This window comes from Podarcis cretensis (assembly GCF_951804945.1).
Source record: "Podarcis cretensis genome assembly, chromosome: 16".
Classification (NCBI taxonomy): Eukaryota; Metazoa; Chordata; class Lepidosauria; order Squamata; family Lacertidae; genus Podarcis; species Podarcis cretensis.
The window spans coordinates 5,724,364-5,743,217 of record NC_137186.1 but is presented as its reverse complement, the minus strand read 5'-3'; the positions used below and the strand labels follow the sequence as shown (position 1 = coordinate 5,743,217).

Here is an 18,854-nt window from a genome sequence, read left to right as displayed (position 1 = left end):
ATTGTTTTAAATTTGTTGTTAGCTGCCTTGAGCCCAGTTTTTGAACTGGGAAGGGTGAGGTATAAATAAAAAAATATTATTATTGTTACAGGAAAGCAGCCGGTGGGAGTTGCTCGTGCCTTTATAAGCAACCTCTGCTTGTTTGTGTTTTTGAAAAGGAGCTTCTGTAGAGCCTCTGTCAGCAGGAAATGAAAAAGGCATCAGAAGCACCAGGAACCAGGAACCCACCCCGATAATGACCAGATCTGCTTCACTGTTCAGAAGCTGAAGGAGCCTCTGAGATGCTCTTGCATTTTGCAGCGATGATTCTGTCCCTTCTGCATAGTATGTACAATTTTTGCTTTTTAAATAGGATCTCTTTAAAAGTTTATTCTCACATCAGTTGCTTATGTTCAGGGAAACCTCAAGAAACAGCTGGCATTTTATGTGATTTACATAAAAACAAGTAGGATTAGTTTTTAAAACAGTACACACAATAAAATTAGGTTTAAAAACAAGACAGAATAACCCCTAAGGCAGGGAGAGGCTTTTACCCAGGCAGGAAAACATGTAAAAACAAAAATGTCTTCAATAGTTTTCAGAAAAATCATTTAAATATTCATAGTATCTTATATCTAATACAGCTTGAGTAAATGTATATTTTTTGAAGATGTTATATCTATCTATCTAATCTATCTATCTATCTATCTATCTATCATCTATCTATCATGATATGTTATTAACAAAAAAAGTGCAAAGATAACAAAAAAAAGAGAAAACAAAGAATAAAAAATGTAAACCACAAAGCCTGGGAGGACAAAAGTACAATGCAAAGATTCCCTTTGCAAATAATAAAGATATATAAAAATAAAAGTATTATCCACCTGTGCATTCTTTCATTTTTAAGAATAAATGTACTGCAAAGGCTTACATGAGCCAGACATTTACATATACAGTACCGAGTGACCATGTGCCTCAGTATTTATGTAAGAATTAAAGTAATGCCCAACAGATAGATAGATGATAGACAGATAGATCATTGGAACTCTGCTGTTTAGATATTTTCACTTTATGAAAAGTTTTTCAAGAAGGACAGTTTGCAAAACCCTTGAATACCTGCAGTCCAAATCATTATAGCTTAATTTTTTATAGCTTATTAAAATCAGAATATTTGTGTTCTTACATTCCCATTTTTAAAGCAAAAAAAGAAAAGTGTGCTACAAACATTCCACCTTACCTAGGGCATTAAGTAAAGCTTTGCTTGGATGCCTCAAGTAATGGTTAAAGAATAGGCATGCCTGTCGTTAAAATGCATGAAATTGACAGTCGCCAAAGACCCATAGACCAAAATTTGTGATGTGAATTAATAATACCAATGCCGGTTGTATAACACATGTGTATTTGTGAACAATTTCACAAAACGTGCATTTTTGCAAGCAATTTCTCATAACATAACGTAGCTTTGTTTTCATTGTTTTCACTTATACTTGCACACTTTTTGGTTGGACAGCTAGCCTGAAATATTCAGAGTAATGTGAATTTTGTAGGAATGCTGTGTTTCAATCTGTTTATGTTTTCAGGAAGCACAAATTAGGTTGGTTCCCATTAAAATGAAAGCTGAACAAAGTCTCTCCCATCCCAAATCTTCAGCAGAGTCTTGACAAATAGCAAGATGCACTTCAATTAAACGATGAGTGTTTCTTATTTTCATGATGCCATTTCTTTTAACTTGGCAAAAAGAAACACATATTTAATTCTATATAGTAAAATCTACTGATTCAGTTTCAGTAATCAGTAAAGCATATTTATCTCTGCACACATTGAATAAACATTTGAAGTTTCTTATTTGGAACCTGGTTTAGAAATTTGACTGACATGTCTCCTTCCCTAAGGAGCAAAAAGGAGGTTGGTTTTCTTTTTGCAGCTCTCAGTTTATAAAGTTTCTTAAGCACATTTCTTTGGCAGGGCAATTGCTCCCCACAAGAAATCTGCTTGGAATTAGTTGCTACGGTAATTGCTTAACACAAAATTTGTGATGCTTGAGAACACTTGCAGCACATCTCATTTTAGGGGGTAAAACTTAAATTTTGCAAACTATGTTTTGGTGTGTGGGGAATTCAAATCTGCCATTATTTTTGTGACTGGACAACATTTAGCTTCGTAAGGCTATGTTTGACGAAGAAGCACATAAACTGCTTTCAGAAAACCAGATAATATTAATTTTTCCTTCTGAAAATCTCAAGTAATGCTGAATTAGCTGCTGAAGCAGCAGGAAATAATTAATAATAATAAATATAACTGCAAGTGCTTGGCAATTATTTTACTTATCAAGCAAAGCTAAATTATATTAATTTCGCCTAAATATCTTTTGAATTCTCAAGTTATGTTACAACTTTTCAGCACCCCTTTCGAAGTTGAAAGTTGAAAAATTCAACATGTCGTTTGTGACTGTGTGTGTGTGTGTGTGTGTGTGTGTGCATCCTTTTATTGAGGTTTAATAATCCTTCTGTATCTTACCCTCCATCAAGTGACAATCCAGACAGGGGCAGGGAAAAGGGGAAGCAGCAAACAGGTCTGTCATATGTGCCCTATTTTAAAAGAAATGTTTTATAGTCATGGGGTGGCCATCTTGGTTTTCTGTTTAGTGGGACCAACCAAATGGGACCAACCACACACCCCTTTGCTTCCCTGCTGCAGCTGCTGGATCACAGAGGATCACCGAAATGCCGCAGACGCTGGCAAGGATCTCAGCACCTCCTGGCGCCACTGTCAACATCAGCTGCAACATTCCAGAAGGAACTTTTGTGTCGATAGTGAGCTGGTACAGAGAGGAACAGGAAGGGGGACTGCGTAAGATTACAGACATTTATACCACTCAAACACCAGGAACAAAAACCCCAAGCCAAGTGAATCTGACCCGACACAATGTCCAGGGAAGGGATTCTGGGGTGTATTACTGTACTGGTGCTATGGCTCCGAAATTCACCTTCCTGAGTGGGATGAGGCTGATCGTCTTAGGTGAGTGGCTCAGCAGATGTCAAATGCTCTTGTTGTTTATTTAATATACACCCAGTCCACTTGCAAAACCTGCCATAGGCCCCTAAAGGTAAAGGGACCCCTGACCGCTAGGTCCAGTCATGACCGACTCTGGGGTTGCAGCGCTCATCTCGCTTTACTCGCTGAGGGAGCCGGCATACAGCTTCCGGGTCATGTGGCCAGCAGGACTAACCCGCTTCTGGCAAACCAGAGCAGCGCACGGAAACGCTGTTTACCTTCCCGCCGGAGCGGTACCTATTTGCATGTGTAGGTCCCCAGGCCACCCCTCAAATAACTTCACACATAACACGTAATTTTAGTTTTGGTTTTTGGGCACTCTTTTGGCCACAACTTTATTAAAATACAAAATCACTGAGTGGTTGTTTAGACATTGGTTATGACTATCTGTCCCCCCGCCTGGGACAGAACTGACATCCCAAGGTCCGATCGGTAGCCAGTAGAAGGGAAAGTCAATCTTGGGGGTCATTTGAGCTAAGCATCGGACCCACGCCGCTCACCCCAGCAGCTCCCCGAAAGCTTGCCGGCCCTGATCCCATGACAGGGATTCCCATGACGGGGATTGGGCGGCCCTTGTCCCATGACAGGGATTGGACGAAATCGTGGCAAGCCCCAGGATTCCTTTAACGGAATTCCCTTCAGCGCAATAGGAGGGGCAGGCCCAGCCTATCCTGACCCCTCCACCACCAGCATATTATAACCAATGCCTAACCGCAACCTTACAAGTTGTGATGAATTGCTGAGTAGTAGGCAAAAACCAAATGGCACAGCCAATCACCAAATGGCAAAATTCCTACTAGGCCCCTGCTCCAAAGCAGACGACACCATGACGGGCAAAGCAAGGTCAACCGGAAAGAGGGCGGGCGGGCGGGTGATCCGATGCACTCTGCAAAGAGAAAGAGAAACCAGAGTGCACCAATATTTAAAGACTGCAGCTGCTGGATCACAGGGGATCACCGAAATCCCGCAGACGCTGGCAAGGATCTCAGCACCTCCTGGCGCCACTGTCAACATCAGCTGCAACATTCCAGAAGGAACTTTTGTGTTGGTAGTGAGCTGGTACAAAGAGGAACAGGAAGGGGGACTGCGTAAGATTACAGACATTTATACCACTCAAACACCAGGAACAAAAACCCCAAGCCAAATGAATCTGACCCGACACAATGTCCAGGGAAGAGATTCTGGGGTGTATTACTGTGCTGCAGCTATGGCTCAGAAATTCACCTTCCTGAGTGGGGTGAGGCTGAACGTCTTAGGTGAGTGGCTCAGCAGATGTCAAATGCGCTTCTTGCTTATTTAATATACAGCCAGTCCACTTTCAAACCTGCCATAGGCCCCTAAAGGTAAAGGGACCCCTGACCGCTAGGTCCAGTCATGACCGACTCTGGGGTTGCAGCGCTCATCTCGCTTTACTCGCTGAGGGAGCCGGCATACAGCTTCCAGGTCATGTGGCCAGCAGGACTAAGCCGCTTCTGGCGAACCAGAGCAGCGCACGGAAACGCCGTTTACCTTTCCACCGGAGCGGGACCTATTTATCTACTTGCACTTTGACGTGCTTTTGAACTGCTAGGTTGGCAGGAGCAGGGACTGAGCAACAGGAGCTCACCCCATTGCGGGGATTCGAACCACCGACCTTCTGATCGGCAAGTCCTAGGCCACCCGCATCCCTGCCATAGGCCCCTAGCAAATTTCAAACAACAGCACACAAAAACCTGCCCAATATCTCCTCAAGTGAAGAAAGACCCACGAAATAATTGAGTTTCTTTGCAATCTCCCCAACACCTTTTAGTTAATCCTTTCACAGCTTTGTTATTTGCCGCACCTGCCTGCCTGCCTGGTTTCCTGCCACAGATATATTGAAAAAACATTTATTTATTTATTTATTATTTATAAACATTTATTTATTTTTAAACATATATTTAAAGACATTTTATTTGTTTGTCCTAATCTGTTAAGCATTCTGCTCCCCAAACCTTATACTGTGGTACCTCGGGTTAAGAACTTAATTTGTTCTGGAGGTCCGTACTTAACCTGAAACTGTTCTTAACCTGAAGCACCACTTTAGCTAATGGGGCCTCCCGCTGATGCCACACGATTTTTGTTCTCATCCATAAGCAAAGTTCTTAACCCGAGGTACTATTTCTGGATAAGCGGAGTCTGTAACCTGAAGCGTATGTAACCTGAAGCGTACGTAACCTGAGGTGCCACTGTGTTCTGTTAATTTTGCTTTGTGGGTCTCTCTCCACTCTGCTCTAATCCATGTCTGGACACAGCTTCCACTTCTTTAAACAAGCTCTCTTGCCTTTTTTGCTTTTTGCTTTTGTTAATACTAATACAGTCATACCTTGGAAGTTGTACAGAATCCGTTCTGGAAGTCCGTTCGTCTTCCAAAATGTTCAGAAACCAAAGTGCAGCTTCTGATTGGCTGCAGGAAGCTCCTGCAGCCAATCGGAAGCCGTGGAACATCGGTTGGACATTCAGGTTCCGAAGAATGTTTGAAAACCGGAACAGTCACTTCCGGGTTTGCGGCATTCTGGAGCCAAAACATTTGAGAACTAAGCAGTTTGAAAACCAAGGTACAACTATACTACTAGTAGATACTGGTAGGGCAAGTGTTAAGCAACTATGGCTTAGATTTAAATTAGGGTCTGTAGCATTTGCTTTATTTATTTATTATTGCATTTACACCTCCACATTTTTCTTCAAGGAGCTCCAGGTATTTCACTTGGTTCAACTGCTCCTCACTGATCCCCACAACATCCCTGTAAGGTAGTCTAGGCTGAGCCCGGCCCAAGCGAGCTTCCTGAGTGGAGATTTGAACCCAGGTCTCTTCCAGGCCCTAGTCCAACACTCTAACTCCTGAAACGGTCGTTGGGATGGCTGTTTATTGGGTCTAGTTTGTTGAGGAGCCATGTCACCCCCATGAAACCTACGAGAGGGATTAATTAAAGATCTGAGGAGCCATTCTCATGCGATTCTCCTTCTCTCCTAGGGACTTCTGGGCCAAGACTTGCTCTCCTTGCTCCTTCCGCTGCAGAAGACACGGAGCTCTCCCACCACCTTCCCCTCCTCTGCCTCCTGATTGACGCAAACCCTGATGAGGATACCTTCTCCTGGGATATTGGTGGGGAAACCTCTCAGGACCGGAAGGATGGTGACGTGATCGATGGGGAAGGAGCCTTCACTGTTTGGAGTCTGAAGCTGATTCCTCAAGAGAGATGGAGCCAAGGGATGGCTTATTCCTGTTCAGACCAGGAGAAAAGAAACATCAGTGCAGAGGTCCCTTTGAACACAGTGTCAGCAGGTAGAGTGATGTTGTGAGTTTGTGGGGTCAGACTGTATGATGATGGTGATGATAGTTGTTGTTGTTGTTGTTGTTGGTTATTAATGCCCCGTCCATCTGGCTGGGTTTCCCCAGCCACTCTGGGCAGCTCCCAACTGAACATTAAAAACACAATACAGCATTAAATTTTAAAAACTTCCCTAAACAGGGCTGCCTTCAGATGCCTTTTAAATGTAAGATACAGTAGTGCCTCGCAAGACAAAAAGAATCCGTTCCGCGAGTCTCTTTGTCTTGCGGTTTTTTCGTCTTGCGAAGCAAGCCCATTAGCAGCTTAGCGGATTAGCGCTATTAGCGGCTTAGTGGCTTAGCGGATCAGCTGATAAGTGGCTTAGCGGATCAGCTGATAAGCGGCTTAGCGGATCAGCTGTTAAGCGGCTTAGCGGATCAGCTGATAAGCGGCTTAGCGGATCAGCTGATAAGCGGCTTAGTGGCTTTGAAAAAGGGGGGGAGGGGAAAAACCCCGCAGTAACTCGCAAGACATTTTCGTCTTGCGAAGCAAGCCCATAGGAAATTCGTTTTGCGAAGCACCTCCAAAACGGAAAACCCTTTCGTCTAGTGGGTATTCCGTCTTGCGAGGCATTTGTCTTGCAGGGCACCACTGTAGTTGCTTATTGCCTTGATATCTGTTTGGAGGGTGTTCCACAGGGCTGGAGCCACTACCGAGAAGGCTCTCTGCCTGGTTCCCTGCAACCTCACTTCTCACAGTGAGGGAACCACCAGAAGGCCCTCAGAGCTGGACCTCAGTGTCCGGGCTGAAAGATGGGGGTGGAGACACTCCTTCAGTTATACAGGACTGGGGCCGTATGATGCCCTGAGTCCCTTCCAGTTCTTGGGTTCCTGCACTTTGGGGCATAGTAGTGATGAGAGCAAGTTTGTCAAACCAGTCCCTTTGCCTGGGCAGTGGTTGTGGCTCACACCACAATTAGCGTAGCCAAATAATTTGCTCTGTGCCATAGAATGAGTGAATGTGCCTTCCCATCCCCTCACCTGGCTGCTAGGTAGGTGAACCATTGCAAGAAATTTTGGTATCTGAAGAAGTGTACATGCACATGAAAGCTCATACCAATAACAAACTTAGTTGGTCTCTAAGGTGCTACTGGAAGGAAATTTTTTTGTTTGTTTCCATTGCAAGAAAGAGAGTGGTTTGTAAGGCTGAGCAGAAATCAGGCTGGAAGCTGGAGATACAGAGACCTGCCTGCTCTGCGCTGGTTCCAAAGTGGTGAATAACGGAGCAGCAATATATTTTGGGGTGTTAATGTTGCCATGCTCAGTTTGCATATATGTGCAAATGTTCCTACTGGAAGACCGGACAAATGCTAGAACATTAGCAGTGGCAAAGTTTTTATCGGTGGTTGCAAGAACAAATGATTCCTATATTCTGTTTTGTTTTTTAATAATATTTATTAAAAGTTTAAAGATTACAGAAAAAAGAAAAAAGATTTACAATACATAAAAAAACAAAAACAAAAACAAGAAAAAAATACTTCCAGAACAAAAATAAAAGCAAAAACAGTTGAAAACACATCCAATTTTTCCATTTATTTGTCTTTCATTTACTTGTTTCATCGACCTCTTCACACCTCCCTTTTTTGTATTCTAGTTATTAATTATTTCAGCAAATCCATTCCATCTTTCTGTTTTCTGTCATAAAATTATCTTAATTTATTTTAACCTTATCTTACCATTAATACCATAAAACTTATTAGTACTTAACTCCTCAAATGATTCCTATATTCTGAACAAAATGCTTGTTTAACCTGGAGGTAGGCTGTATGAATTGTGTATTGCTTTATAATGATTTGTTGGGTCTCTGGACCGTAATAAAGATTGTATTGTATTGTATTGTATTGTATTGTATTGTATTGTATTGTATTGTATTGTATTGTATTGTATTGTATATATGTGCAAATATAACCAGATATCCTGACGACACCACAGTCTCCACTGACCTTCATTCCGAACTCTGGTTAAGTGCCCTTTCACCTCTCAGAGATTGGGGTGGCATGCAACAGTATGATATAATGGGTAATTCAATCTATCTGTCATACAGAGCAGAAAAATACTATTCAAACAGAAATAAATATTACTGCAAGAGTAGGAAAGTGCAAGCGTTGCAGTAGCTGGAAGCACATCATCATCTATGGATGCAGGTGTGTTAAGATGTAATATCGCTCTTCCAGACCAATTTTCCAGGGCATGTTGTGCTACGCAAGCACACCCTTTTATGGTTAGAATTTGAAGATAGAGTAGAGCTTCTAGCAGTGCCGCCAGGGCAAGAATCTGGGGCACAAGTCTATGTCCCTCAGCGGTCTGTGAGGGGGTCCCCAAATACAGGACAGATGGCTTACCCCCCACCCCCCGCCGCCGCATTTTAAAGGAGATTAAGTACAGTGGTACCTTAGGTTACAGACGCTTCAGGTTACAGACTCCGCTAACCCAGAAATAGTACCTCCGGTTAAGAACTTTGCTTCAGGATGAGAACAGAAATAGTGCAGTGGCGGCGCAGTGGCAGCGGGAGACCCCATAAGTTAAAGTGGTACCTCAGGTTAAGAACAATTTCAGGTTAAGAACGGAACCTCCAGAACGAATTAAGTTCTTAACCCGAGGTACCACTGTAATCCACAATCCCCGTAAGGCCCCAGCGCTGCCATCCATCTCAAGCTGCGAAGAGACACCAACCTATATCTTTATTTTATTTATGTTACTTACAAATCACCCTTCCTCCAAAATAGCTGGGGGGGGGCATTGTCACAACAATATACTAAAATCAAAATACTGAAAATAAAATAAAAAGCATATTCAGACTAATCGTTAAAAAAAGAAGACCACTGATTCACATTGCTACCGATGGCTAAACATTTCATAATCTCAAACTGTGCAAGTTTGGATGTGTTAAAAATGTCGTTCACGCTGACATCTGAAGACCAGCAAGGTGCGAGAAAGGCAGAATTCTATGGGGGAGACTGTTCCAGAGTCAGGGGCACATAGAGAGCCCTTTTAGGTGTTCCCTTGCCGCAAATTGTGGCAGGGACTATAAGTGGACTCGGGGTTGCCATTATGGAACTCAGTAGGGAAGAGGAAGGTGGAGGCAATGCTGGGATTAGTTGGCTCTGATTGTCACTGGCTCTGGCGCCACCTGCTGGTGGCCTCCCTGCCTTCTGCCCTACCAGTCTCAGTGAGAACCTGGGTCCATGGATTAGTCAGCTTAGCACTGCTGTTTCTCTGTGTTCTTCTTTTAGCAGGAAGCTGCTTCCTTACATTGTATTATAGAGTCCCCTGCTTGGCCATCATCCTGTGGATCCCGCCGTTGGTCCTCTGCTTCAGAAAGCGTTTGGGCAGAGGTAATTATGTGTTTGCAAGCGGGATAGCGAGTAATTGGAAAAATGCAGAAGAGCTGGGGTGAACCAATGGAGGAAAAAACCGAAAAATATTATAATTTTAGAATATCGAACTGTGAAGATTCACAAAATGAAAGGGTATAAGGTCAGTGAGAAGGAGGAGGGTTGGTCTGAGAAGATATTGGATTATTTGGGCAGGTTTGAACAATTTGGGGCAATTAAAATGTTAAAAGTTAAATAAACGTTGTGGAGGGAGGAGTGTCAATGTATATAGAATTGAACATATGGTTGATTTGAATATGTATTATTGATTATGTATACCCAATGTGTCAGCTGCCTGGGGGGGTTCACTGTTTGTGTTTTGGTTGTTGGTAAAAAAAATAATAATAATAATTTTAAAAAGGGAAAGGCAAAGGGGGAAAAAGTGGGACTGCATTGAACCCAGCCCACTGAAGCCTTTCTATGCCTCCTTGGGAACCCAGAACCACCAGCAAACCAAGGATCAAAGAGGTAGACCCTATGGGAAACTGCTGGTGGGAAGAAGGGCAGATGAACCCCATAGAATTCAATGGGTTTTTTTCTCTTCACTGGCTGACGTGGGAAAGAGGGGGGGAGAGAGAGCTAAAGTTGCAATACTCTGGTCCCAAATGTGCAGCATTAGCAAAGAGGGTCCCAGATCTGACCCCCCCCCCTTCCTACTGTTGCAGGAACTTCCAGCTCTCTGTCCCGGTCAGAGATTTGACATCAGTCGGGCTAAAACGGAGTATGGGGTTTTTTTTGCAGAAGCGGGCAGTTGCAAACAAAGAAACAACTTGGATCTGAAGTACAGCGGTACCTTGGTTCCTGAACGGCTTACCATATTTTTTGCTCTATAAGACACACTTTTTCCCTCCTAAAAAGTAAGGGGAAATGTGTGTGCGTCTTATGGAGCGCATGCAGGCTGCGCAGCTATCCCAGAAGCCAGAACAACAAGAGGGATCGCTGCGCTCCCTCTCGCTGTTCTAGCACCTGGCTTAGCCGTGCTCTGTCCCTTCTCCCACCTCCCGCAAAAGCCCATAAGAGCCGCGCAGAGCGTGTGTGCAGCTCTTGGGGGCTTTTCCCTGAGGAGGGAGCGTGGCTCTTGGGGGCTTTTGCGGGAGGTGAGGGAAGGGACAGAGCGCGGCTAAGCCAGAAGCTAGAACAAGTGTGTGCAAGCGCCGCACACACGCTCCACACGGCTCGTGAAAGGGAGTGCTGAGCAGAGCCTGGGATGCATACAGGCTCTGCTCAGCGCTATATTTAAAGAATATTTTTTTCTTGCATTCCCCCTCTAAAAACTAGGTGCGTCTTGTGGTCAGGTGCGTCTTATAGAGCGAAAGATACGGTAGTTGTCAAACAAATTGGTTCCCGAACGCCACAAACCCGGAAGTGAGTGTTCTGGTTTGCGAACATTTTTTGGAATGTCCGACGTAGCTTCCGGTTGAGTGCAGGAAGCTCCTGCAGCCAATTGGAAGCCGCACCTTGGTTTTCGAACGGTTTCGGGAGTCGAACGGACTCCCAGAATGGATTAAGTTCGACACTCAATGTACCGCTGTACGTCCAAAGCGGTCCAGGTCCCCCAACATGGGATCTCAAGAACCACTCTAAACCTCTCCAGGTGATTTCTCATCCTTCGTTCCTAACAAAGCATCTCTGGAATCTGGCTTTTGACCTTTCTGTTTTCTGTTCCAAGCTGAATAGGTCACAGCAGCTAAGAAGAAACATGGAGTCTACAGGAGGAATGTGGAGAAGTAGAAAAGGAGACTCCTGAATTTAACACCCTTTGCTAACCTGTTCTCTATTATTTCTTTCTAGATTTGTTTGCTTCTTATTGTATAACATGTTGGAAAACCTTTAATAAAATTGTAAAACATATAAAATGTGTTGTACTAGGATCATTACTATTATGGTGGTTTTTACTATTTTATTTTATTATTTTTCTCCTTTTCCTTCTTTCCTTTTTTATGCATTGTTCTCTATTATTTCTTTTTTGATCAGTTTGTTTTTAATGGTAGAATATGTTGGAAAACCTTTAATAAAATTGATTGTAAAAACAAGAAATCATTCTGAATGATGGACATGCAGGGGAATTTTTGTAAGGGTTGCATTCTGCAGCATATTCCAATGGCCTAGCTTTATCTGCCATTGCGGAAGGGAAACTCGTTTAATTTGTCTTTCTCTCAGTTTATCCCTTTCAGTTCCCACTTCTCTAAATTTCCACATCAGATTGCGAGTCTTGAAAATAAATCAGCATTTTGGTGCAAATTTCTCCTAATATACATAGGTTAGAATGCAATTTTGCTGAATATGCACATTATTATTTTTTACAAAGCAATATACTGGAATATGTTTGCCACAAAATACTCATTCTGAATTTGTAGAATGATGATGGTGATGATTTATTATTTATACCCCACCCATCTGGCTGGGTTTCCCCAGCCACTCTGGGCAGCTCCCAACCGAATATTAAAAACCCAATACTGTGCAGCATTAAACATTAAAAACTTCCCTAAACAGGGAATGTGTGTTTCAATTGAATTTTAATCTTTTTGAATGTTTCAATTAATGTTTTTGCTGTTTTTACTCACACTTTTTTGTTTTATTTTTTTGTTTTATTCTTTTTGTAAACTGCTTTGAGGTTCTTTACAAACAGGTACAGAAGTTTTATGAAATCAATAAATAAAACAAACCTTTCAGTAATAACTTCATTTTTATGCGTATTTTTTTATCTTTTTAATTTTCAGACCAAATGAATATTATTTTATCTCCATAAGAAACTGCATTGCAAAATTAATTTTAAGTATAAATATAAATTAACTCCCCCTCTACGCTGGAACACTATTTCAGAATTATTTTCGTGCACAGGTTACCCTAATACATGTATGTTTATTTATTTATTTATTTTGCACACGTTACATGAGAGAAGAACTGCATTGCAAATTTGGGGTGCAAATGCAAATTTCAAATGATGGCTAGGTGCAGTTTGCAGATTGCTTTGGGAAGTGCAAATCAGTTCGGTTCCACTTTGAATGCAAACTGGATCAAGTTTGTCCCCCGTTTCTCTCTCCTAGGTATTGTTTATGAGAGAGGCAGGATGTTTTTCCCCCTGGCGGAGCCGGGAAAACAATTCAACAATTCAAGTTGACTTAGCAGGCCATTTTGAGCTACGAGGGATCCTTCCTGCCCAGTCAGACTACCAACATTTCATTACCGTTACAAACAGCATTGAAGCCAAAGCCACACAAACTTCTGCAAAAATTTCCTGTTTTTATCGATTTTGCAAATGAAGAAAATAGGCTCAGAGGTGTCAAAACCAACAAGAGCAGAAAGATTGAGTCAGGAGGGGTGCTAGGTGCTTTTTTCTTAACCAGAGTCACCTCTGAGATCCACACCAAGGGATTTTGTGTGTCTGTGGTCTGTTGAAGCTGCAGAGGTGGCCAGCCAGCTACTGCCTAAATATAGCTCTCAAAGAGAAAGCTTTTAGTTTGATTTCCTCCTGTCTTTCTTGATCTATGGAGAGGGGTACTGAGGATAAATGTGCCCCTGGGTATCTCCAGGGAAGCCTAGCCAAAAGATAAAGCTCTTGGCCTTTTGTAGAGCTTAGACTAGGATTTAACTGACCTGGTTAAACTTGCAGCTTCTGGCACCAAAGAAATAATAATAATAACAAAAATAATGTTACTTTTAGGGACGCGGAAGGCACTGTGGGTTAAACTACAGAGCCTAGGGCTTGCCGATCAGAAGGTCAGCGGTTCGGATCCCCGTGACGGGGTGAGCTCCCGTTCCTCGGTCTCTGCTCCTGCCCACCTAGCAGTTCGAAAGCATGTCAAAGTGCAAGTAGATAAATAGGTACTGCCCCACCGGGAAGGTAAACGGCGTTTCTGTGCGCTGCTCTGCTTCACCAGGAGCAGCTTAGTCCTGCTGGCCACATGACCCGGAAGCTCTACGCCAGCTCCCTCGGCCAGTAAAGCGAGATGAGCGCCGCAACCCCAGAGTCGGTCACGACTGGACCTAATAGTCTGGGGTCCCTTTACCTTTACTAATGTTACTTTTACGGGTACCAAGCATAAAAACTCCTGGATCTATTTGACTGTAGTTTGAAAAGTTTTGTCAACTCAGGAATGGGCTACTCTGCCTGCAGATTTCATTCATTTCTGCAAAAAGGGAAATAAATGCCATAGACATGTTTTGCAAGAGAAAAGGTGTTTCGGGTTCAATCTTTGGCATCCTCCAGACCAAAGTAATGTCCTGTGCCTGAAACCCCGGAGAGATGCTGCCAGTCAGTGTAGACAGCACTGCCATAGATAGGTCTGGCTTAGCAGAAAGCAAGCTCCTCTGCTTCCTATAAATCAGGATGGAAATCTGCTGCCAGAGTTTCAGCCTGGACCCAAAGGCAGTGTGTCCATTTTCTTAAAGGGTAAGATGTGTCATTCATTCATTTATGCAGACATTTTGCCATTGCATATACATTTAGGCAATAACAGGGCATTGAATAAAGCAGGGAGTGCTGTTAGGGGACTTTCTGGGAGTGATTCTTCCCTGTTGACCTTTCTCATTTATTTTTTTACATATAATTTTTATTAATTTCTTTTTTAACACAATATTTCCAACATTACAACAGCAAATAAAAATACTCTTTGCTCTGCTGAGCTCATGACTTCCCTCCACTCCTTCAACTTATTTTTGTTTTCAAGTCTTTATGTCGCACTTTAAAACCTCCACTTCTGACCTTTATATCCTAATAATAATAATAATAATAATAATAATAATTTATTATTTATACCCCGCCCATCAGACTGGGTCTCCCCAGCCACTCTGGGCGGCTTCCAACCAAATATAAAAAACAATAAACAGGGCCGCCTTCAGGTGTCTTTTAAAAGTAAAATAGTTGTACTAGTTATAAAATAGTTGTAAAATAGTTGTTATAGTCAACTCTGTCTCTTTGGTCTAGAAAGTTATAAAATGTTTTAGGTTTCATTGCAGGATTTATTTCAATCCAGCTAGTGTCTTCACATTTTTGCCACAATTATTCATATACCCAATAAATTTACTCCAGCCTCTTTGAAACTTTTGGTCGTTTTGGTTCCAGATTCTACCAGTCAGCTTGGCTAATTCCGCATAGTCCATCAGCTTCGTCTGCCGCTCCTCAATCGTTGGCAATTCCTGCACTTCCCACTTTTGAGCTAATAAAGTTCTTGTTGCCGTCGTGGCATACAGAAATAGTCTTAGCGATTTCCTCTCCCATCAAACCCAGCAAAAATGCTTCTGGCTTTTTGGGGAAGGTATATCTAAATATCTTTTTGAGCTCGTTATAGATCAATTCCCAGAATGCTTTTACTTTATCACAAGCCCTGCTGACCTTTCTCAATGGTCGCCATAACCCCACTGCAACGCCCACATGGAGGTGGTTCCCTAGCAAGAAGCTGGTGTCACATTAAACCTTTTCCACTGAAGCTGTTGCACATTTGATGTGGGCTCTGGACTTCTGGCTGCTGCCGCTACGTTCAGCAATGTTGTTGACCACATACCTTGTTTTGTCCTCCGCAGGTAAGATTTATTCTGCTGCTTTTGCCCAACTCTTAAAACCTGAGAAAGCAATTGAGTTGAAATTTTTATAGACTCTGAAACTTTCTGTAGTTTTGGTAAAACATTTCCCACTTTCTCCTTAAACGTGCATCTGATTTCTAATGTTTCAATCACAGGGCAATGTGGAAATCCTTAAGTGGCGTTATATCTTTTTGCGGAAAAAGCCAGGGGTGCAAAACTGCAGCCGTTAATGGTCCTTGTGGGTTTTCCTCTCCACAGTGCTTCCAGCCTACCTTTCGTTCCTGTATCCAACTCAGAGGTTCCGGTTTGTGGGTATTGGAGAGTCGGCACGGATTTCATGCACTTCTGCCGAAAAAATTGAGGACAGCGGATTATCATTCATTTGGTATAAAAGAATAGAAAGCAGATTGCTGGTTTTAATCAAACGTTGTAGCGATAGAGAAACCGGGGACAGATTTGTCTGCAGAGCTGAAGCTTACAGTCAAAACTCAGTGCTGGAGATCTTGAATGTCCAGAGGTCGGATTCTGGCATATATTTCTGTGTCACAACAAATTATAATGTCAGCGAAGGATTATTCCTACTGATTGTTGGAGGTAAGAGATTAGATCTGAGATTTGCACTAGAACCACTGAGTGGGGCAGTTAAATTAGCATCCGTTCTCAAGATCATCTCATACGTTGCAGGCAAGGTTGTTGTTGAATTCTAGTCCTGCTCTTACATATTTCGTCCTGTCACAAAATACCAGAAACCAGCCTCGTTCGGCCTCCATTGGCACCAAGAATCTCATGGAGGGTCTGCCACATCCCTCAACTGCTCGGCTGTTTCCTACGATTCTCTCTAAGAAACTGCTCTGGCCTTTGCAGGAGCAAAACATTAACCCAGCCCTTCCCCATACTATTTAAGGGGGCCTCACCCCAAGCCTGATGAAGATGCAGCTTTCCTAGAACAATTGAGAAAGGCAGATCCACCCTAGGGATCCTTAGGAATGGATCGAAATTAAAACCGCCCGCATCATAACGCCATGACACAAATATCTCATGCAAGCCACAATTGGGATACTGTGTACAGTATTGTAGAGGGATATTGTAGAGCCAGTAAAGGTTTAGAAGAGGATGGCGGAGGAGAGTTTGGTGCTTTTTAGTTTTTAGAAAGGGGAGCAGGATAGAGGTGGATGAAATTATGCAACGATGAAACTCCCCTCTCCCTATTTTTTTCTCATCAGACAGTTATACCCCGAGCACCCGGGTGATGCTTTTAAAACCCTCTAAGCAAGGGCCATCTTCCCAGCTGGAAAACCAGCTCGCTTGCGTGGTCCATGGAGCGTGCAACTTCATCCAGGTTTCCTGGGACGTCCCAGAAGGTCTCCCTCATGAGACCTGGACCTTTTTAGCAAAAAACAACAGTGGATCCTTAACCTTTGTCAGTCTCCTTCGCTTCCCCTTGGAATTACACAGCAGTGGGAGAAATATCACCTGCAAAGTCAGGTTCAACTCCTCCAGCACCAGCGTGAAAAGGACCGCCATGTTCAATGCATGTGAGTAATGCATTGTTGTCTTCTGTCGACAGCAGAAATTCCTGAATAAGCAACGCTGGGGTTTTTTATATATATTCTGTCTCTCCTTTTTTGAAAGCTTCTTCCACAGATGGTAACAGGAACTGCCAAGTCTACAGAGTGTCCTTTGCTGTCGTTGGAGTGTTGGCATCACTTCTCATCTTCCTGAGTTTTATTTGGATCCGAATTGGCCCAGGTAATATGAGGAGCTACACCCCGGGAAAGACCTATGACAATATGCCCTATGTCAGTGAGAGGGCAAAAGGAAATTTTTCTGCCTGTAGTGCACAAGGCAGCCAGGGCTTCCCACTATTTGTTTTATGTTTTAATTAGCAAGATATATATCACTTAATCAACAAAAATCAGTTGTATGAAACAGTGCAAAATGTGCATAAGAAAATACTGTAAAAATTAAATACTAAATTTGTGTGTGTGTGTATCAGGGTTGTTCCAACCACTTTCTGGCAGCCCTCGACAACATTCAAGAAAAAAACACATCTTAAAGCCTTTTTAAAAAGTGTGTCGTGTGTTGTTAATGATAGCACATACATCTCTTTGTGTGTTAAATTTGTTTGATAATCAAATATAGTAAAACTGTTTTGCTCCCAAAGGGTGTCACACCAAGATCTCTGAACCTCCTCCTTCAGAGGAAATACAGGTAAGGGCTCTTTTTAAAATATAGATGGGTGATAGGAATGGGGAATAAATTTGATTCCGTTTGCATTAAATTCAGAACTATCAAATTTGCACTTTCTGGAACACTATGAGAACTGAAACACAGCCAACCTTTGAAGTTTGCACTTCCACAAATTTTGCAGTGTCATTCTCCATCCAAACAATGTTCACAAAAATGAATATATTTATGAAAATAATGTACAAAAATGCATCCCATTAGGGATAATTACCTGAGAAAATCTGTTCATGAGTCATAAGTGCATACAAAATGAAATTTGCACTAAAATGTTGTATGGTTTTCATGAAGCTTTTTTAAATAAAAAAAATCACAAATCGCTGCAGAAATAATGATGATGATGATGATAATTTATTATTTATACCCCACCCAGCTGGCTGGGTTTCCTCAGCCGCTCTGGGCAGCTCCCAAAAGAATTAATGATAATAATATTAATAAAGTGATAAAACACCAGACATTAAAAGCTTCCCTAGATGTGGAGAACTGTATTTAAAACTGGAAAAACGGGAAATGGAGACAGAAAGGTCTGGGTGCTTCTCACATGCCCAAAAAGGTGTTGAATTTAAGCCATCAAGCAACTAACAGTCCTCTCCAAATTTTATAACAGGATGGAATTTGCTATGGCCAACTGGACTTTCAGGCAAGACCTAAGATGAGAGGAAGAGACGACCAGCAGTGCAAGGGAAGAAATCTAAAATTTTGAAGGACGTCTGAGAAGCATCAGTTGCTAGACTCTGATTTGGGAGGATATACCGTATTTTTCGCTCCATAAGATACACTTTTTTCCTCCTAAAAAGTAAGGGGAAATGTCTGGGCATCTTATGGAGCGAATGTGTGATCGATCGCTGGCTCCCTTTCTGCCCCCTTGCCCAGCCCTCCATTGCTGAATGTTCTACAGATGGAGACTGTTTTCCCCCCAGCGACATGTGACTGGCTGATTAGATTATCAGTCTGGAAACTGTAGAAACTGCTCCCTTTCCTTTCCTAAAGAAGCTGTGAGTTGAACCCCATAAAAACAGAATTTTTTCCCTTTGCAAAGTAAGCTGAACAACTTTGAGCTGATCCTCAAAAGAAGGGGCTTTTTCCCTTTGTAAAAGAAGCTGCACAACTTTGAGCTGATCCTCAAAAAAGGGTCTTTTCCCCTTTGCAAAAGAAGTTGCAAAACTGTGAGCTGATCCCCAAAAAACGGGGCTTTCCCCCTTTCCTCCTCTAAAAACTAGGTGCGTCTTATGGTCAGGTGCGTCCTATGGAGTGAAAAATACGGTGTGTGTATATGTGTGTGTGTGTGTGTATCTATATATCTATCCATATATATATGCATATGTATATGT

General features: G+C 42.5%; 3 protein-coding genes across 5 annotated transcripts in view; 2 read left to right on the top strand and 1 right to left on the bottom strand.

Moving 5' to 3' along the window:
• LOC307205705 (uncharacterized protein) overlaps positions 1-324 on the bottom strand; it is a 28,110-nt gene extending 27,786 nt beyond the window's left edge. Inside the window, exon 1 of the mRNA XM_079958449.1 lies at positions 229-324. The gene's annotated coding sequence lies outside the window, so the exon portion shown is untranslated. The remainder of the gene's footprint in view (positions 1-228) is intronic.
• Positions 190-11,659, top strand: LOC307205702 (uncharacterized protein). Of its 3 annotated transcripts, none has more exons than XM_079958446.1 (5): positions 190-324; positions 3,969-4,289; positions 6,026-6,337; positions 9,619-9,717; positions 11,426-11,626. In XM_079958446.1, exons 1-5 carry the CDS (start codon positions 282-284, stop codon positions 11,431-11,433), a joined length of 783 nt encoding a protein of 260 aa, XP_079814572.1. In that variant the 5' UTR covers positions 190-281; the 3' UTR covers positions 11,434-11,626. The 3 variants fall into 3 exon arrangements, with proteins under 3 accessions (XP_079814572.1, XP_079814570.1, XP_079814571.1); XM_079958444.1 differs by having other exon boundaries at positions 9,616-9,717; positions 11,426-11,625; XM_079958445.1 differs by lacking the exon at positions 3,969-4,289 and adding an exon at positions 2,677-2,997 and having other exon boundaries at positions 272-324; positions 9,616-9,717; positions 11,426-11,659.
• A 3,093-nt stretch (positions 11,660-14,752) lies between these two features.
• LOC307204616 (uncharacterized protein) lies at positions 14,753-18,478 on the top strand. The gene is made up of 6 exons (XM_079956224.1): positions 14,753-15,279; positions 15,538-15,873; positions 16,503-16,814; positions 16,912-17,028; positions 17,444-17,490; positions 18,131-18,478. The coding sequence occupies exons 1-6, from the start codon at positions 15,201-15,203 to the stop codon at positions 18,224-18,226; spliced, it is 987 nt and encodes a 328-aa protein (XP_079812350.1). The 5' UTR covers positions 14,753-15,200; the 3' UTR covers positions 18,227-18,478.
• Positions 18,479-18,854: the final 376 nt, after the last annotated feature.

Bases quoted from the DNA above. Each gene is read 5' to 3' on its own strand.
- LOC307205702 (XM_079958445.1), top strand. From the start codon at position 282: ATGCTCTTGCATTTTGCAGCGATGATTCTGTCCCTTCTGCATA. The intron at 325-2,676 runs GTATGTACAATT...TCCCTGCTGCAG, and splicing joins GATTCTGTCCCTTCTGCATA to CTGCTGGATCACAGAGGATC. The intron at 2,998-6,025 runs GTGAGTGGCTCA...CTTCTCTCCTAG, and splicing joins GATGAGGCTGATCGTCTTAG to GGACTTCTGGGCCAAGACTT.
- LOC307204616 (XM_079956224.1), top strand. From the start codon at position 15,201: ATGTGGGCTCTGGACTTCTGGCTGCTGCCGCTACGTTCAGCAATGTTG. The intron at 15,280-15,537 runs GTAAGATTTATT...TCCTCTCCACAG, and splicing joins CCTTGTTTTGTCCTCCGCAG to TGCTTCCAGCCTACCTTTCG. The intron at 17,029-17,443 runs GTAATATGAGGA...TTGCTCCCAAAG, and splicing joins TTGGATCCGAATTGGCCCAG to GGTGTCACACCAAGATCTCT.